General features: G+C 37.2%; 2 protein-coding genes across 2 annotated transcripts; both read right to left on the reverse strand.

Moving 5' to 3' along the window:
* Window positions 1-9822: 9822 nt before the first annotated feature.
* On the reverse strand, window positions 9823-16486 carry mapda (N6-Methyl-AMP deaminase). The gene is made up of 10 exons (XM_079808971.1): window positions 16319-16486; window positions 16057-16187; window positions 13317-13377; window positions 13149-13236; window positions 12986-13067; window positions 12780-12906; window positions 12626-12706; window positions 12400-12538; window positions 11391-11491; window positions 9823-11255 (listed from the first exon to the last, which is right to left on the reverse strand). Exons 1-10 carry the CDS (start codon window positions 16361-16363, stop codon window positions 11064-11066), a joined length of 1047 nt encoding a protein of 348 aa, XP_079665097.1. The 5' UTR covers window positions 16364-16486; the 3' UTR covers window positions 9823-11063.
* Window positions 16487-16763: 277 nt separating this feature from the next.
* On the reverse strand, window positions 16764-18979 carry cplx3a (complexin 3a). The gene is made up of 3 exons (XM_079808972.1): window positions 18640-18979; window positions 17726-17813; window positions 16764-17653 (listed from the first exon to the last, which is right to left on the reverse strand). The coding sequence occupies exons 1-3, from the start codon at window positions 18795-18797 to the stop codon at window positions 17429-17431; spliced, it is 471 nt and encodes a 156-aa protein (XP_079665098.1). The 5' UTR covers window positions 18798-18979; the 3' UTR covers window positions 16764-17428.
* Window positions 18980-20591: the final 1612 nt, after the last annotated feature.

The following is a 20591-nucleotide window of genomic DNA, read 5'->3' on the forward strand; positions in this document are numbered from 1 at the left end:
ATAGATAGATAGATAGATAGATAGATAGATAGAACAATGAATGAATGGAACGTTAGATAGATAGAACAATGGATGGATAGATGGACAGAAGGACGGATAGAAATCAGATGGATGGATGGATGGATGGAACAACAGAAGGATAGATAGATAGATAGATAGATAGATAGATAGATAGATAGATAGATAGATAGATAGATAGATAGATAGATAGATAGATAGATAGATAGATAGATAGATAGATAGATAGATAGATAGATAGATAGATAGATAGATAGAACTATGGACAGATGGATGGAATGGCAGAAAGATGGATGGATGGATGGATGGATGGATGGATGGATGGATGGATGGATGGATATTTGAAGAATTCTATCCACTGTCATTCTCGTTTTTATCAAGGTTGTGTAGCTTTCAGCAGCAGAAAGCAAACACCTCAAACTCTGTAAATATGACACAGGCTCTGCTCCTTTCAGGGCTTTCCTCCAGGTCTGTTGTAATGAGGATGCCGTGGGCTTCAATGCTTTTCTACACAGAGAATGAATTCATTGTGCACTCCAGGGTGTTGCTGCTGGAAGATCATCTATTTTGGGCAACAGTAAGGATTGCAGGTTTCAACCGTTTGTGAAGATTTTCCATTTTAATGTATTCAAATTTATTATATCCTAGAAGAAACGCAAATAACTACATAGATCTAAAAAATATTTGAGAGGGAACTAAAATTGTTTTTAAACATGATGCAAATATTTAGAAAACATCCAATAAAGAAAATAGGGAAATGGAAAGCAACAGATATATCATTTCAACAGTCGGATCAATGAAAAACAAAAATACATTTACATAGCTAAAACATTTTCTCTATACAGTCCAATATATTGGAAGAAAGACATTTCCAGGCATCAATAGGTCAATAAGTCGTGCTGTTGTACATTCACAGATCAATTTTAAGGAGGTTATGTATTCAATATATATTTTTATACATCAAAGCAGACTTCTACATGCTTTGTAAGTGGGTGTAAGTGTAAGTTTTTCCACCTCCAAGAAAGGACTAGTGCTATCCATTATGTCACCTTTTTTACCTAAATGCCAGGTACGGTGTCGTTTTCCTTGCTTTACCCGCGGAAAAACTTGAGGGTGAGTAAATTATGGGCTAATTTTCATTTTTGGGTGAACTATCCCTTTAACTTTAAAACAGAGTAGACTTTAAATTATATGCATCTGTGGTGAAATTACTAGATTTTCACGTCAATACGCTGTCACTTTAATTCAGCGCGTCCAGCACAGCAAAAAATAGATTCTGTGCGGAAACGATAACCGCACTGCCGCAAACGCACCGCTCCTGGAACGCACTGGACGGACCGCATCCGCGTGCAGTGTGAATGCTGTAATCCGTTAACTTGGATATGGAAAAAAATACGCATCGCATACGCACTGCAAACGGAGTATGTGTGAAACGGGCGTTAGAATTAACGCGGTTACTTGCATGTTGTCGCATTACTGCCGAGTCCATATCGTAAAAGTCAGTTTGCAAAGTCGAAATTGTGACTGATTTACAAAAGAATCCACAGTGAAATGTACCGAATACACATAAAGAATGCTCAACTGAGACATTCATTTAGCATTAGGATAATTTGGAAGGTAATGTTATTTTTAGTCCAGTGATCTTGTATCACTCTCCTCTACTTGTCATCTCACTAACACGCCAGTGGGTGGGGCCAAAGTTGAAATTATGAAATATAGATGGTCTTTCACCTCATAGATAGGCACATTAGGTTAATTATCTGAGCTTGTGTTTTTGGACTAACAAGGAAGATATACTCCTCCTAGGCGATTATTCCGATTGCCACCAAACTCAGTCGGCATTAAGTCAAGACATTGAGGATGCTAAATTGAGAGCGGATTTTTGATATCTTGAACGGTTTGGCCGATATAATTGCAGCGATCAATAAGTCATTCACCCTGCTCACATGGTTTCATACAGCTTCATATCAAATCTGAAATTTCACACTATGACAAGCTTATGCGGATTGTTTGGTACCTTAAATTGAAATGATACTCACACCGATAGTTTCTGCTCTTTGTCATTTCAGTCACATCAATCCTTATTGCTCCTCGAGGGATCTTCTGAAACGGACAGCAGCTCACCTCATTCAGGAAAACAAATGAATACACCCGTGACAAATCTACATGAGTCAAGATCATCACAGCCCTGCTTCTGTAGTAAAGAGAAATATGGAATAGTGCAAGCAAAATTGAGCCTTACATTTACACAAAACACACTATGTGAATGCATTTTGATGATAGACAGATGGACGGACGGACAGACAGATCGAACAAAACTGACATGAAGTTTTTCCCTAACAATTCAACAAGTATTTTCCACAGTTCATGCCACTGGGTCAATTTCCAGGGTGAAAACTGGATTGTTATTGAACACAAAATTGCTCAGTCTTTATTAAGAGGCATCTATTACTGTTGAAAACCCAGTTTGCACCAATACATTCTACCATCCAATTCTCTTTCGCTGGCACTCCTGCCACAATTACATGCTACAGTGACTTTAAGGACCCTGAAAGGGCAGCCAAGGCGTTCTCAAGACACCTCTGCATGGTGCTCATTTTGCAAGGTTGTTTCAAAACAAATCATCACCCTGGGCAACTCTGAAGTGAAGGAAAAGCGTGGGCACAGTTGCAACATGTAATTGTACAATAATAATCTTCCAATCCGGCAGGAAAACAGCACAATGAATGCAGTATCTGTGATTTATGATTAAACAGATGCTATGTTGTGCTAATTAGATGAATAATATGCTGTTCAATCAAACGTGCATTGTGAAATGAAAACAAACAACCAATTACAAGATGTTCTGCACTTACCTCATTAAATAGAGGAGGGTAACATATTTCAGTAACCTGTTATGCTGCCTTGTTGGATGTGGTTAGGCGGATGCATCAGACATCAGTGAATTTAGTAACTGATGGATCAGTGAATTTTGGTAACATTAAAGCCATTCTGTGAGAAAAGGAGGAGGGTGACGAATTTTGGTAACGTCTAATGCTGCACTCGAAAAAAATGCTGGGTTAAAAACAACCCAAGTTGGGTTGAAAATGGACTAAGCCAGCAAGGGGGGGTTAAACACTCAGTTTCAATCAATCTATAGAGTAGTATTGCATCCTTCATATCTCCGAAAAGTCTTTAGTTTTATTATACTTATAAAAGAAAGATACGCTGTACCGAGTCTTTCCGAGAAAAAAAACCGAGCGGCTGGAGGCGTATCGTGTGGGCGGAGCTAAAGAATCACGAGCGCGCGCAGCGATTGCGTTGAGCGTTGAGAGCTGAAAGCTGTGACATTCTTAAACGTGGAAAAAACGTTATCCTAAATAAACCATGGAGCTCAATAGGATTTACCCATACATATATGATCCAGAATCAAATCTAGAGGCTGAAATTGAACAGGAGAAGCAACAACAAGGACTCCAGCAGGAAGTCTCAATGGTATGTAACGTTATGTTACTGTAACGTTACTTATAGCGGCTTGTCATGCGCAAGTTTTGCAACATTTGTGTGTTTACTCATGGTTTATGAGGACATAATTTGATTTATGGACTATTGTATGCGATTTAATGTAAGCAGTAGCAAGCGGAACGTTTTTGCAAGTCAGACTAGTGCGTGTTTACATAGAAAAACAATGGAATAGTAGGTCATTTAAATGAATGAGTCGATAGCCAACAACACACAGACATTTGAAGCAGTTTTACTCACCGCCTGCTTCCAACCTTAATCGCTGGAACCGCTCCATCTTTCAGCATTAGACGAGCTACAAATCCAGAGTTGAACTGGCCTTGTTTATAAAACGATCGTCGCCGAAATGCAGGGGTCCCATTAACGCTGGGTTCTTTGGGAAGCTGTACAGGGTTGTCTTGGGTTGTCCCGGACAACCAAAAACACACATCTTTGGTGACATTGTTGATTTCGTGACGTCCTGTGACTGCAGCGCAGCCGGCTTCCCTAAAAGCCGAGTAGAGCGAGGTAATGGGTGTGCATTTGCCCTCTCGCTCTAGTCGTGCGCGCGCCCTTCTGCGCTTGTTTACAAACTTTAGCTTGTTTGCCACATTTGCAAACTTTGTCACATATCCGCTTTTAGACATTATTTTGTTATAATGACAAGGAGGCAGCCTCACGCAATGCAAAGTCAATGGAAAGCGTTGAATTGGAAAGCGTACACTAATATTGGCACCCTTGGTAAATATGAGTAAAGGCAGTTGTGAAAATAAATATGCATTGTTTATCCTTTTGATCTTTCAATCCAAAAATTCACAAAGTTCTAACCTTTCATTGAAGTAAAACAATTGAAAGTTGGGGAAAAATCTCTGTATATCTCTGAAGTATATTCCCATTCATCTTTAAGTTTATTTATTATTTTTTAGCACACCAGGGTGACTAGGAACATGAAAATGTCTAGCTATGACGTCTTGTTCCACAGGAGTATAAATATGAGGAAACACAAAGGCCAAATTCCCATTCATCACAATGAGTTAAACCAAAGAATATAGTTCTGATGTGCAGCAAAAGATTGTTGAGCTTCACAAAATAGAAAGAGCTGTAAGAAAATAGCTAAAGCATTGAAAATCCCCATTTCAACCATCAGGACAATAATTAAGAAGTGCCAATCAACTAAAGATGAGTTTGGAGAACACCTGACAAGAGATCAGAGACCATTTCTTCATACATTGGTGCTTCTTCTCTTCAGTTTACCCCACTCATTTTCTATAGGGTTCAGGTCAAGGGACTGGGATGGCCATGGCAGAAGCTTCATTTTGTGCTCAGTGACACATTTTTGTGTTGATTTTGATGTTTGTTCTGATGGAAGGTCCAAACAGGGCCCATTATAAGATTTCTAGCAGAGGCCGTCAGGTCTTGATTTTTTTTTTTATCTGTTGGTATTTGCTAGAATCCATGATGCCATGTATCTGAACAAGATGTCCAGGACCTCCCGCTAAAAAATAGGTCCACAACATTAAAGACCCAGCAGTATATTTAACCGTGGGCATGGGGTACTTTTTATCGCTGTTTGCACCAAACCCCTCTGGTGGGGTTGCTGGCAAAAAGCTCTTTTTATAGTTTCATCTGACCACAGAACCAGGTCCCGTTTGAATTTCCAGTCGTGTCTGACAACTGAATATGCTGGAGTTTGTTTCTGGATGAGCAAGAAGGTGATGTAGGGGTTGTTTGATTTAAAAAAATGTGGCTTTCTGACCCCAAGACTCAACTAATCTCAGCAATTCTCCATGTGTGATCCTTGGAGAGTCTTTGGCCACTCAAAATCTCCACCTCACCGTACATTAAGACACCGATCAGGCATAACATTATGACTTAATAATGTGTTGGTCCCCCTTTTGCTGCCAAACAGCCCTGACCCATTGAGGCATGGGCTCCACTAGACCCCTGAAGGTGTGCTGTGGTATCTGGCACCAAGATGTTAGCAGCAGATCCTTTAAGTCCTGTAAGTCGCGAGGTGGGGCCTCCATGGATTGGACTTGTTGATTCAAGCACAGATGCTCAATTGGATTGAGATCCGGGGAATTTGGAGGCCAAGTCAACACCTCAAACTTTCTTGAACCATTTTTGCTTTTTGGCAGGGCGCATTATCCTGCTGAAAGAGCCACAGACACCAGGGAATACCGTTTCCATGAAAGGGTGTACATGGTCAGAACCAGCATTAACTTCTTGAGAAATTTGAGCTACGGTAGTTGTCTGTTTGATCGGACCACGCAGGCCAGCCTTCGCTCCCCACGTGCATCAATGAGCCTTGGCCGCCCGTGACCTTGACCACTGTTCCTTTGTCTTCTAGCTATCACAATTTGGCCCTTGTCAAACTCACTCATATCCTTACGCTTGCCAATTTTTCCTGCTTCTAACAGATCAACTTTGAGGACAAACTGTTCACTTGCTGCCTAATATATCCCACCCACTAAGAGGTGCCGAGATGAAGAGATAATCAGTGTTATCAGTGGTCATGTTATGAATGTTATGCCTGTTCGGTGTATATAACATTATTATTATACACTCACCTAAAGGATTATTAGGAACACCTGTTCAATTTCTCATTAATGCAATTATCTAATCAACCAATCACATGGCAGTTGCTTCAATGCATTTAGGGGTGTGGTCCTGGTCAAGACAATCTCCTGAACTCCATACTGAATGTCAGAATGGGAAAGAAAGGTGATTTTAGCAATTTTGAGCGTGGCATGGTTGTTTGGTGCCAGACGGGCCAGTCTGAGTATTTCACAATCTGCTCAGTTAGTGGGATTTTCACGCACAACCATTTCTAGGGTTTACAAAGAATGGTGTGAAAAGGGAAAAACGTCCAGTATGCGGCAGTCCTGTGGGCGAAAATGCCTTGTTGATGCTAGAGGTCAGAGGAGAATGGGCCGACTGATTCAAGCTGATAGAAGAGCAACTTTGACTGAAATAACCACTCGTTACAAGCGAGGTATGCAGCAAAGCATTTGTGAAGCCACAACCTTGAGGCGGATGGGCTACAACAGACCCCACCGGGTACCACTCATCTCCACTACAAATAGGAAAAAGAGGCAACAATTTGCACGAGCTCACCAAAATTGGACAGTTGAAGACTGGAAAAATGTTGCCTGGTCTGATGAGTCTCGGTTTCTGTTGAGAAATTCAGATGGTAGAGTCAGAATTTGGCGTAAACAGAATGAGAACATGGATCCATCATGCCTTGTTACCACTGTGCAGGCTGGTGGTGGTGGTGTAATGGTGTGGGGGATGTTTTCTTGGCACACTTTAGACCCCTTAGTGCCAATTGGGCATCGTTTAAATGCCACGGCCTACCTGAGCATTGTTTCTGACCATGTCCATCCCTTTATGACCACCATGTACCCATCCTCTGATGGCTACTTCCAGCAGAATAATGCACCATGTCACAAAGCTCGAATCATTTCAAATTGGTTTCTTGAACTTGACAATGAGTTCACTGTACTAAAATGGCCCCCACAGTCACCAGATCTCAACCCAATAGAGCATCTTTGGGATGTGGTGGAACGGGAGCTTCGTGCCCTGGATGTGCATCCCACAAATCTCCATCAACTGCAAGATGCTATCCTATCAATATGGGCCAACATTTCTAAAGAATGCTTTCAGCACCTTGTTGAATCAATGCCACGTAGAATTAAGGCAGTTCTGAAGGCGAAAGGGGGTGAGACACAGTATTAGTATGGTGTTCCTAATAATCCTTTAGGTGAGTGTTTGTTAAATATAATAAATCAATAATACAAATTATTTTTATATTTACTATATAATAATTAGTATTGTCATTATTATGTAAATTGACAACTAAAACTCTGAAGCATCTGGACTGAATTGTTTTATTAATGCGCTTGAAGAAATAATCAGCGAGCAAGTAATATTTTTTGGACAGCTTGTCTTAAAAGCTGAAGCACTTCCACAGATGTGCTTACGATAATGTGCATGAACACCAGGCACGTTCTCGCTGTTTCAAGCACTCTGTTGCTTTCAAACAATACAAAAAAAAACTTTGCGTTTGCAGGCAAAGGAGTCAAAGCTCTTGCTAACACAACAAATGCATCTGGGCATTGTTGAGGTGATATCAGCAAGACGAGCTTTGCCATTTGTATGTGTCTGGCATCATTACCAGCTTGTCAAATATGCTTTCCAAGCACAAGCAACATAACAGAGGCATTGTGAAGAAGATACGCCTCTGTGGAATATCGCACTGGACAGCTGCCAGCATCATGTGGCTGTTTTAGCCAAGCAAAGGAAAGGAAATTATCACATTTAAAAATGTGATAACACACCACTCAGAGGTTTTGCAATGAATTCAAAGCTATTGCTATTATTATAAAAAATTAAAACAATAACATACAGCCAAAATCCATTATGAAGCCATTATAAACACAAATGAACAACACAGCAAGCAATGATTGAAGACGCAGGAGATTGCTGGAGGTCACCATCCATAAACAACTTTAAGTCAATAGGTCATTAATATTTCATCTGTCTTATTGTAATATGAATTAACAAAGATGCATTGATCAGAAGCTACTATATAAACATGACATGTTTTCTCGAGCTGACCAGACTAACTGTTTTTCCTACAACAGACGCATGTGCTAAACAGCAAAAATCTTACACAAGGCCTCATTTGTGCAGGTGCCATGGTCAAAGATAATGATACAAGTTGTGTTGTGTATTGACTGAATGAATTGACCTCTGCCCTTTACATCCACTGGGCAGAGAGGCCCTAAAGCTACGACTAAATAAATGAGAAGTGTGACTCGTTAAAAAAGGTACAATAGGAGGTCCACTCTTTACACAAACAGTACAAAAGGTAGTTTTCAGACTGGTTGAGGGTAACAATAGAAATGTTTAAAAGTTTGGGGTCAGTGCAAGTATTATTACAATTTAAAATAACTCGTTTCTATTTAATTATATATTAAAATATAATTTATTCCTGTGATGGTAAAGCTGAATTGTCTTAAGTGGCACATGGTCCTTCAGATATTCTAATATGCTGATTTATTCTTATTATCATCAATTTTGAAAACAGTTGTGCTGCTTAATATTTTTTGTGGATTCTTTGATAAAGTTTCATCTGAGATTTTATTTTAAAGATATTTTTTTTAACCAATGTCTTTACTGTCAATTTTGATCAATTTAATGCATATTTAGATATTTAGACAAAACACGGTCAGGTCAAAGTGTCCTAAAATTTTTTATCAATTGTACTGGTAGTCCACTGTATGAAGAATTTTTGGGTATAATATGTCAGTTTACTTTTTTTTGCTATCCTTACATTAATGAACTATAGTGTCCTGCACACTAGTAAAAAATTATATCTGGTGTCTGAATAATTTCTGGTTTGACTATATATTATATATATATATATATATATATATATATATATATATATATATATATATATATATATATATATATATATATATATATATATATATATATATATATATATATATATATATATATATATATATATATATATATATATATATATATTACAGACCCCAAACTTTTGAATAGTTGCCGACCGAAAAGTGTGACAACTAGCGGTCTCTCCTGTAATGTGTAATGTGACACCACCTAGAGAACGCATTTTGGCATTTATTTTACCCAGCATGAAACAGAAACACAAAAATGATACTATTTAGGACCCCTAAAGGAAACCTCAGGGAGAAATCGATTCAGGCGTTACATCTGAGGTGCCCAACCATGCACAATGGGGTCCGTTCTGTACTCATCCCTATAGATTCCCCTCAAAAGCCTGATATGAAATCAAGGACTAAACACATACACATGTGAGTGACAGATTGTCCCGCCCTCGCACCAATAGTAAACACATCATCAAAGATGTCACTGCAAGAAGGAGGAGAAGCTATTTTGATTAAAGATTATGAGAGCATATGACTTTTAAATAAAATAAAGGCATGCAGGGATAAATCATTTACAATAAATATTGCAATATGCCATTAAAAACAAACAAGAATGGTCAATTTTGATTTTACTGACGTACACTTTCTTTTAGCTCTGGCACTAGAGGGGATATAAGATCTTTGTGGTTATAAAAAGGTGGATATACAGCCTGATAACGAAATCCATGAAAGATCTAACCAAACATTTAACATGTCCGAGATCTGAGCTGTGTAACGTGATCCAGGAGAGAAACCAGAATCATCTAACTTGCTTTGCAGTTTGTGATAAGGAACATTTCAAATGAATTGCTGCCCTCTAATGGTGCAAAAACAGCGGCGCAAAGACTGTTTTAAAACATGTTCTGTATTTCATGCTAAAAATGCAACATACACACTTTTATTCTCTAAGAATATGAAATAATCACTTTCCTATTGGCTAGGTAATGAATAAATAATATATATTACTGTATTAATATCCAATAGAAGCCTAATATTCAAGAATCCTTTAATAATCTATCATAAATGTTAGAATATTTAAATGAAGTAAAAAGACCACAGCTCTATTTTCACGAAACAGTTTGGCAACGTTTTAAAGTTCTAACATTAGCTAACTACATCAGCTAATATGAACTAATGAACAATACATCTACAGCGTTTATTAATCTAAGCTACTGTTCATCTCAACATTTAGTAATACATTTTTAAGATCAAACATTAAGATCTGTTAACATTATTTAATGCATTGTGAACTAAAATAAAAAAAAGGCTAATAAATGCTGTAAAAATATATATTGCTCATTGTTAGTTCATGTTAGTTAATGCAATAACGTTAACAAATGAGACCTTGTAAAGTGTTTTTTTCCCCGCATTGTGAAACGATGCAACCAATCATAAACTGTCCTGTGTCAAAATAACAAACAGTGAAGAAAAACAAAGGGATAGTTCACCCAAAAATTTGAATTGTCATTTACTCACCCTCAAGTTGTTCCAAACCTGTATGAAGTTCTCCTGAACACAAAAGAAGATATTTTAAAGAATGTTGGTAAGCAAACAGTTGATGGGACCTGTTGACAACCATAGTACGAAAAAAAATAATACTATGGAAGTCAATGTGGCCCATCAACTGTTTGGTTACCGACATTTGGGTGAACTAACCCTTTAACTGGAGAGAAAAGTGCTGTGTTGTGTTCGTCCAATCAGATACTGATGCTGCAAAATATGCAAATAAGAATGTTAAAAACTCTGTGCCAAATATGGAGTATTTATTAAATTGATTATTGAAAATGAAAAATTAAATAGACCTCTTCACACAAGCTGTGTAATTAATAAACGTATATTTACTATTGTTGTATTCATATCAAATATTAAAAAACAATATTAATATTCAAGAAACCTTCAATAGTCTATCATAAATATTAAAATCAATTTAATTTAAACAGTCCAACTCCGTTTCACACAACGCAAGTAGTTTATATATTAGTTCAGGTATTAATGGTGTGCTTTGAAATGGATGAAACCGACATTAGTTTATGAAAAGCAACCGTTTGGGCTCTCTGAGGTAGGACTGTTGGTGAGGTTTACAGCTGTTATTCCTCATTGGAGAATCTGCTGTTTGAGCTCCGCCCATTTATTTTCCAGCCTGTTTTTGATTGGCTCGGGGGCAAAGGTGTATCCAATGGCCTGCTGGGAGAGCTTCCACATGTCCTCCTGAGTCAAACCAAAGGTGGAGGCAGCCAGCTGGTACTCCTGAGAGAGATCCGTGCAGAACACGCCCTTATCATCCGTCTAACGGGACAGGAGGAGCAACAGGCATATTGTTATATTCAAATAGAATGTAAAAACACTTTTTTTAAAAAGTTAGTTTGCATTCATTTAAAAGTGTCTGAACTGCATAATAGTGTGTGTGGGGGAAAAACTCACGCAGAGAACACATGGGTGTCCTTGCTTATACCAGTACTGAAAGTGATGCTTGTCATATGAAGGCACTGTTTGACCTTTGACATTAGAGGTCAAACATAGCTCTGCAAAACAAGATCGGGAATTATAATAGAACATTAGAAAATAGTAGAGAAAAGAGAAAAGTAGTAATATTTATATAGCATGTCATTTTGGAATTATGATGAAAAAAAAATTGTAAAACAATTAATAAAATGAAATAAAAAATAAATTTATAAAATAAAAGTTACAAATATTCAAAGTTTACAATAGATTTATAATATTTATAGATTTATATAAGATTTATAATATAATAGATCACTATTTATATACATTTACAATAGAACATTGTTTAAAAAACATAAAATAGTAAATAATTAAAAAAAATTATCTAACTCAGAAATCAAAATAAAATATTAAACCATTTAAAAATATTCTTTAAATGTTCTTTAAAGTAAATAATTAAAACATATTCTTTAAATTTCAAGCATGTAATTTTGGAATTATGATGGAAAACTAGTAAAAAATAAATAATAATATAAAAATAAATACAAATTTAACACTAAAAACAAAACCGTTCATTAAATTAAAATAAAATATTAAGCTAGTTACATTCAAGTAACTAATTTTATAATTACAATGGAAAACTAGTCAAAAACAAAATAGCTAATTAAATTAAATAAAATAGTTAAATATATATATACACAATTCTTTAAAGTTTAAGCATGTAATTTTGGAATTATGATGGAGAACTATTAAAAAATAGTTAATAAAATAAAAATAAAGTTAAATGAAAATAAAATAGTAAAATAATTCTTTAAAGTTCAAGAATGTAATTTCGGAATTACAATAGAACACTATATAAAAACATAAAATGTTTTATAACAAAAATAAAAATTGTATTATAGTTAAATAGTATTCTTTTTAATAGTTTTAAAAAGATTTCTTTAAAGTTCAAGTGCGCAATTTTGTAATTAAGATGGAAAACGCTTACCAATAGGAATATTTTGTTTGCAAACTTTCTCCAAAAGACTGTCCGATCCACCGACCTCAGGATGCAGGAAGGTTCCGTGGCCGATTCTATCAGGAGGCAAGTTCAACAACAGCTCGGACTCCTCTCTCTGAGAAGGAACCTGAAATACACACAAACTCTTGCGTAAACCACGTACAATCATACCAAAACATATTTCCAATATGGAGATGTTTCCATGTGCTCTGACCTCTGAGAGGTGTAGAGCCAACTTCAGACCACAGTTCTTGGCTTTCTGAAGTGCAGAGAGCAAATCCTTTCCATGACCGACCTGTATGATCAACGATATGGAGACTGTAGTCAGAAACATGTCGAGTATGATGTTAATTGCACTCTGAACTCACGGTTGGGTCTCCACTGAGGTCAAGTCCAACTACTAATCCATCACTGGAAAGCAGGAAGTCTTCTGCCAGCTTCACGGTCTCCATTGCAACCTCAGGCCCGTGTCTGCGGTCCACAGCCACGAGAAACCTGTTCAAACATACAGTAGGTGACCACGAAAGAAGCAGGTCGTCATCTAGAAAATATAGAAATAATAAATAAACATCACCTGACATCAATGTCAACTTCCTCTTGTTTACACTGCCGGATGGCTTCCAGCACAGTTTCAATGTATCTTTGTTTAGTGAGACCTTTTGTGACAAAAACAAATGTACGCAATAAGCAGAAATGAGCTGCTGAGAATTGTTTGACATGTGAATTGCTTCCAGTACCTGTTTCAGTCACTTCCCGTGGCGTGCTACGCAACTCCAAGTATTTTACGCCATCTGCCGCAAACTCTTGAATGACTGCTTTGGCAACCTATTTAATAATAATAATAGTTCCCCTTTTTAATTTGTAAAGGTGTAAAAGAACAAAACTTTGAGCAAATGTTGCTTTACCATTAGGATGTCCTCTTCTGAATCAACCAGCTGATGAATGACTTTAAACACTTGAAAACACCTAATGGAGAGATGCACTAACTTAATAGCTCGCCCGTAAATACCAAAATAACATCAGAACTTAGTCTAGTACACTATGATTAGTACACTTAGCGTGCACTAGTCTAGTTGGCTAAAAAACAATGACTGCATCCGAAATCGCATATTTCCCTACTATATAGTAGGCGAAAAACAGTATGTGACAAAAGAAGTATGTCCGAATTCCCTCATAAAAGAGTAGGTAAAATATACCTGGATGACCTACTTCTTCTGCTGAGATTCTGAAGTGTGTATACGATGGACACTTTACTATCCCATGAGGCCACGGGAGAGGATTTGTGAATGGCAGTGAAGTGACGTATTTGACACTGTTAGGTCACATGATAATGACAACATGGCGAATGAAGTACGTCCATTACATTCGTATTTACTTATTCAAAATATGTCCCTACTCAAGAGAGAGTCCGAATATGTATGAATCCATACTATATAGTTGGGGGAAAACAGTGAGACAAGATGTACGGTTTCCCACAGTTTTCATAAAACAGTAGTCGAAAAGTACCCGGATGAACTACTTCCGGCGAGTGGACACTTTACTAATCCCATGAGGCCATGGGAGAGGAGTTATGAATGGCAGTGAAGCGAAACAACTGACGCTAGTACTGTAGGACACAAATGCCTGACTTTTAGTAAATGGTCTCTCCTTCTTTGATAAATAATCCTCCATGTAAATCAAAATGGCTTGAACCTTACCATACATCATGGCACAGCATCTGGACATTACCTTATAAATATGTCATTTCGAAAATAAATAAATAATATACAGAATTATTCATCGATATCCTGTAAATGCGCTGCAGCAGTACACACACACAACACAATGGCCCTTATTTATCAATCTTGCGTAGAAACGGGCGTATATGTTGGCGTAAGATTATGCTTACACTCCTCTCACCACCTGATTTATGAAGCAGTGCGCACCTCTGAAATCCAGGCGTACGCAATACCTGCCCTTGATAAATGCCGCGGCTGAAAACAATCTTCATTAGAATAACACGCCCATATATATTCAAGTGTCTCCCTCCCCCACGCCCTCATTTTACGCCATAGACACACGGAAGACGGCAAAGAAGCGAAACTTCTCCGACGTGGAGATCCAGACCATCACCAGGGAAGTGGAAAAAAACTAAATTGTTTTATTTGGGAGTTTAAAAAGTGGGATTAAAGGTGCCCACAAAAACTAAATATGGACCCAAATTACGAGTACTGTTAATAGTGTAGGGGTTGAGAAGCGCACTCCAGCAGAGGTAATAATGTTTTATTGTTTAATATAGACCAATAGTGATCAAGTTAAGTATGAATTTTCTTGTTTATTGTAGGTGAAAAAAAAGTGGTCAGATATAAAGATCGCCACAAATAGGCGCGTCTCGGCACTGAAGAGGAGCGATTAAATGGCTGTTTGGATTAGAAATTACCTATCTATTTTTTTTATTAATGACGCTTATTGTTATTTAGAAGAAGAATGTCGTTGTTATTATTATTTATTTTATTATTATTATTATTTAAAAGAAGAAGAATGTCATTTTTATTATTTTGTCAGTCTGAATTATTTTCAGTCCCAGTCAGGGCCTAACCCTGAAACGTCAGGTAAAGCGCACAGGCTCGCAACTGGAGGAATACATATGCCTACAAATCAAATGCACAATAAAGTCACACAAATTAAACATTGAAGTCCATGTTGCACAAAAATAAACACTGAAGTTTATAATTACTATGTTGTTGTTGTTTTTTTTTTTACAGTTGGTCATAATATAGGTTATCTTTGTCAGTGCGTATGTGGTGTTAGGAATTGTTTTTCTGCCCATTTTCGCACTAACTCAAAACGTGCGTACACCACCTCCTGAGCTGGCGTAGGATTTGAGCGTGCCGTACGCCAACGTCCATATTGATAAATCTCAAAGTCACCGTGGTTTTGGGTGTACGCCAGATGTACGTTGGAAATTTGGTGTACGCACTTTTGATAAATGAGGGCCAATATGTGGATATCAGTTGACGATACTTTTTTTTATTATTGCCCTTTCTCTCTCATTTTTTTTTTATTGACTTTAAAATTGGACATGACAAGGAGGAAAAAAGCTTTAAATGTAGAACCTTACAATATTATACTGAAAAACTAAATCACATCATTAATATTTTAATTATTTTTAGCAAAATGTTTAATTCACAAGTAATTAACTACAAATAAAATAAAATCTTCCCTAACATTGATTTTAAGACGTACTTTGAAACCCTTTGGAACATGAGAACACAAAATAAGAAACTTATTTATAAAAACAATACAAATTTCGAAATTCATGTCAGTCTAATGTTAAATTCTTGTTTGTTAGCTTTTTATATCTGTTGTTTGTATTATTATTATTATTATTATTATTATAGTTTATCTCACATTCTCTGAACTGTTAAGCATTGTACTTTTTGTTCTGTATTTGACAGTTATTACTGAACTAAAAACAAAAAAACGACGATAACAACATGACGGAAGTAGTAAATATGGATTCAATTCATACACACATTCATACTTTTTTGAAGGTGGAGAAGTAGATTTTTTTCACCACTACATGTTCTAATGCAAATGTCAAAAGTTCAAAACATTATAAACTGGAGTGTGTTTATTTGAACAGTGCGGGTGTTTGATACGCACTCGTCCAGCGTTCGGCGCTGTCCGCGGCGGATGGCGGTCATGCTGTGCTCGATGTTCAGATGCGGCTTGCGCTGAATGAGCGTCTCCATAGTCTCAAAACTGACTGATCCATTGAGATGCGCGTGCAGCTCCTGGAAGAAAGAAATACTGTATTTGACTTCATTAACTATTTTCATTGACGTATAGGCTCTAAATACATTGGGTTGAGCTCGTGAAAAGATAATCCCTGTTTTATTATCGGATCTATTTTTGTGTTTCCTACCACTTTGGGCAGCTGACGATAAAAGAGATCCGCTTCGGTGTCCATCGACGTTTTCCGTCGCGTGTGTGAATTTCGAACAGAATCCTACGCGTTATAAACAGCGATTGAATGACACATGGAGAGGGAATGTTTTTCCTGATGCACCAGTTGCGTTACTCAAATGAGTCTAGACAGCATCGACTTTTGAAAGTGGTTCCCATGTTGATTCAAATTAAACTGGCGGCAAACTTATTAAGACTTTATCATTTAGGTGCTATTGTAGTTTTTATTAATAATTTTAATTACTGTTTATTTAGATTTTAGTTAAAGTGTTAGTATTTTTGTCGTTTTTAGAATGCTATTTTTAATTTTAAAATGTCTACATAGTTTTAGTTTGATTTTAAGAATATATTTATTTGAGTAAATGAGCAACTCAAAAATAAAATTGTTTTTAATATTTTTATTTCAGTTAAAATGTAACACTTATTATAGTTAACGTTTGTTAACTGTAATAACACTGACTGACATTAAATAAATACATAAATGTATACAAAAATAAATTAAAAAAAGACTTACAAGTGTACATTTAGGTTCTCTTTCACCTAAAAAACAATTCATGTTTTATCTACACACTTCACATAAATACATCAATACACCGAGTACATAAAAAGGTGCAAATACATACACAGTTTAATAGTATAATTTAAGCAATTTCGTATTTTATACGTTTTATTATTATGACCAGAATACTGTATTTTTGTCACATTTTCTGGCTAAATTAAAGATGTAGAACAGTCAATCACATGTAAACAAATATAACGTACTCTAAGCACTAAACAACAACGAGTAGAAAGATGTGAACTGATAATTATTGCCGTAAGCCACTATTATGACAATAGCATAACTTGTTAACAGTGTGGCAAACATTATTTGCGATATTAACAAGCACTTCAAAATTATATATGATTGCTTGGCTTTGGGTAGGAGCTTGTCTTTCAGAAAGCATCTCATTATAGGTATGCTGTTTATGGATCTGATTTATTCCCTATATTCTCCCTGAAGTCATCGGAGCCGAGGGAAACATCCGATCCTCAATCAGCAGTCCAAATCCGGGGCGCACGTGTGGCTGGATTACATGACATCACACTTTTCAGCCGACTGTCGAATGTCTTCGAGGGTGGACTGGGCCTTCTCCTTTAACTGATCAATATCTACGTTCTGAATGTTGGTCAGCTGACCCAGGACGGACTGCTTGTGCTCCTCCTCCTGGTTGTCTTCAGCGATCATCTTGGCCAGTTCTGTGGGCAACTCCACGTCATCTGCTGCAGCCTGAATTTGTGTGTCGTCCAGTTCACTCTGGAAATAAAAAGTTAATGTAATAACTCATAACTCAATTCATATAGTGCATTTTATTAAAGTTATGTTTACTTTTGGAAGACGATATTTTTCCCTGAAGTGGCTCCTGACTGTGGCTCGTTCAGCCTTCTTCTGGGCAAAGCTGGTATCTCGCTCCATCCTAGTGGAAATATAGAAGTTAGTTTGACACAAAAGCGTTTTTTTTATATATATAAAAATAAAAAAAATGAAATGATTTTGCTTAAACATGATTCACTGAAATGTATAATTGATACCAATATTGAATCATAATATTATCAATATGAAATTTTGTTCAGGGTACATTTTAACTTTTAATGTCAAGGACAATGTAATACGATGCCATTCAAAAATGCACACAATAGAAGAAAAACGGCTGCATATGCATTTCTGCAGAGGAGTCACTGTCCTCAAGGCCAAACCAGAGAAACACGGATCTGGAGAGCAAGGTGACATGCACTATTGATTAAACCACAGAAATACAGGAAGCTGGAGATAAACATTGACCTTCTCAACATCTCCTTGTATTACATTTGAACAAGTGACTGTGCAACTTGTGTATTAAATTCAAACAGGAGGGATAGGGTCCTCACAATTCTATATTATAATATAACTTGTTAAAAATAATTGTTATTGTGGCATTCATCCAGGTTCTCATTTAATATTCATCTGTGTCTGATATCTATGTAAGGAACAGCCTCCTTTTTTGTAAAGTGGAATGTTGTTGTTGATGAATAAACATAAAACATAAAATAAATGTTTGAAAGTGAAAAAATATACAAATATGAATACAAATTATTTATAAAATTATTTTTTTAAAGAATATAAATTTTTAATCAAACGAAATGAAAATCGAGGGGGGACTTGTGAATATATTACAAAGATAAAATAAAATACATTTTATTGAAAATATCAAACATTTAAAATCACATTCTTAGGTCATGACCATAGTAAGTGCAGAATCTTACTTCTCCTCCGCCAACTGTTCTTGATATTGTTCGAACTCTTCGTGTGTCATTCCTTTTGCTGAAGCTTCTGACTTTTCTCCTTCAGGTTTTTCTTCTCCAAGACCCCCGGTAAGATCCTTCAGCTGCCCCCCTATCATGTGTTTAAACATAAAAGCCATCGTTTTTCCTGCAGACTTCCTGTTTTCTTTGGATAATATGCCAGTCGATATGAGAAAGTGTAGTTGTCTCGTGTGAGAAGAAAACAAAAACGCGACGACGAAAGCGAGTTCCTTTCTTCCGCTCAATTCAAGTTTCAGCACCAAATATTCATAACCTATACAACGCGGAGTCTCTCTCTCTCTCTCTCTCTCTCTCTCTCTCTCTCTCTCTCTCTCTCTCTCTCTCTCTCTCTCTCTCTCTCTCTCTCTCTCTCTCTCTCTCTCTCTCTCTCTCTCTCTCTCTCTCTCTCTCTCTCTCTCTCTCTCTCTCTCTCTCTCTCTCTCTCTCTCTCTCTCTCTCTCTCTCTAGTAACGCGCGACTTCATGACGCTTCTGCTTACATGATTGAAGGCAAGGTTAAAACAGGTCCTTATTTTTTCAGAACTTGTATGTTAACAATATCACTTTAGTCCGTGATCTTTTAATTTCCAGTCACGCCTAGAGAATTTACCATTGTTTTAAATGCTATAGCCCAGGGGTTTTCAAACTGGGGTCCGGGGGACCCCCAGGGTCCTCCAGAAGGTTCTGAGGGGTCCCCAGAAAATTTTAGGGAATAAAAAGACAAAGCAAAATGGTTAAAGTCTACTGAACATTATAACTGAATTTAAGAATTGTATATGTTTGCTTTGTATCTTTTGTGAGTATTTCTCACTATAGTCCCCTTTATCTTGCTCACTGGCAGTATTCCTAATGCAGTACGAGAGCTGCTTACATACATTTATTGTGAAAGTTGCTTATTCAAATATTTTTTAATTACATCCAACATTAAGTATAGCCAATTTAATTTCTGAAACAATATGTTGTCTTTATAATGTCATACTATTTATCTAACAGTTTAAATGTTAGACGCACAACCATTTCTAGGGTTTACAAAGAATGGTGTGAAAAGGGAAAAACATCCAGTATGCGGCAGTCCTGTGGACGAAAATGCCTTGTTGATGCTAGAGGTCAGAGGAGAATGGGCCGACTGATTCAAGCTGATAGAAGAGCAACTTTGACTGAAATAACCACTCGTTACAACCGAGGTATGCAGCAAAGCATTTGTGAAGCCACAACACGCACAACCTTGAGGCGGATGGGCTACAACAGCAGAAGACCCCACCGGGTACCACTGATCTCCACTACAAATAGGAAAAAGAGGCTACAATTTGCACGAGCTCACCAAAATTGGACAGTTGAAGACTGGAAAAATGTTGCCTGGTCTGATGAGTCTCGGTTTCTGTTGAGACATTCAGATGGTAGAGTCAGAATTTGGCGTAAACAGAATGAGAACATGGATCCATCATGCCTTGTTACCACTGTGCAGGCTGGTGGTGGTGGTGTAATGGTGTGGGGGATGTTTTCTTGGCACACTTTAGACCCCTTAGTGCCAATTGGGCATCGTTTAAATGCCACGGCCTACCTGAGCATTGTTTCTGACCATGTCCATCCCTTTATGACCACCATGTACCCATCCTCTGATGGCTGCTTCCAGCAGGATAATGCACCATGTCACAAAGCTCGAATCATTTCAAATTGATTTCTTGAACTTGACAATGAGTTCACTGTACTAAAATGGCCCCCACAGTCACCAGATCTCAACCCAATAGAGCATCTTTGGGATGTGGTGGAACGGGAGCTTCGTGCCCTGGATGTGCATCCCACAAATCTCCATCAACTGCAAGATGCTATCCTATCAATATGGGCCAACATTTCTAAAGAATGCTTTCAGCACCTTGTTAAATCAATGCCAAGTAGAATTAAGGCAGTTCTGAA

This window comes from Gobio gobio (assembly GCF_949357685.1).
Source record: "Gobio gobio genome assembly, chromosome: 25".
Classification (NCBI taxonomy): domain Eukaryota; kingdom Metazoa; phylum Chordata; class Actinopteri; order Cypriniformes; family Gobionidae; genus Gobio; species Gobio gobio.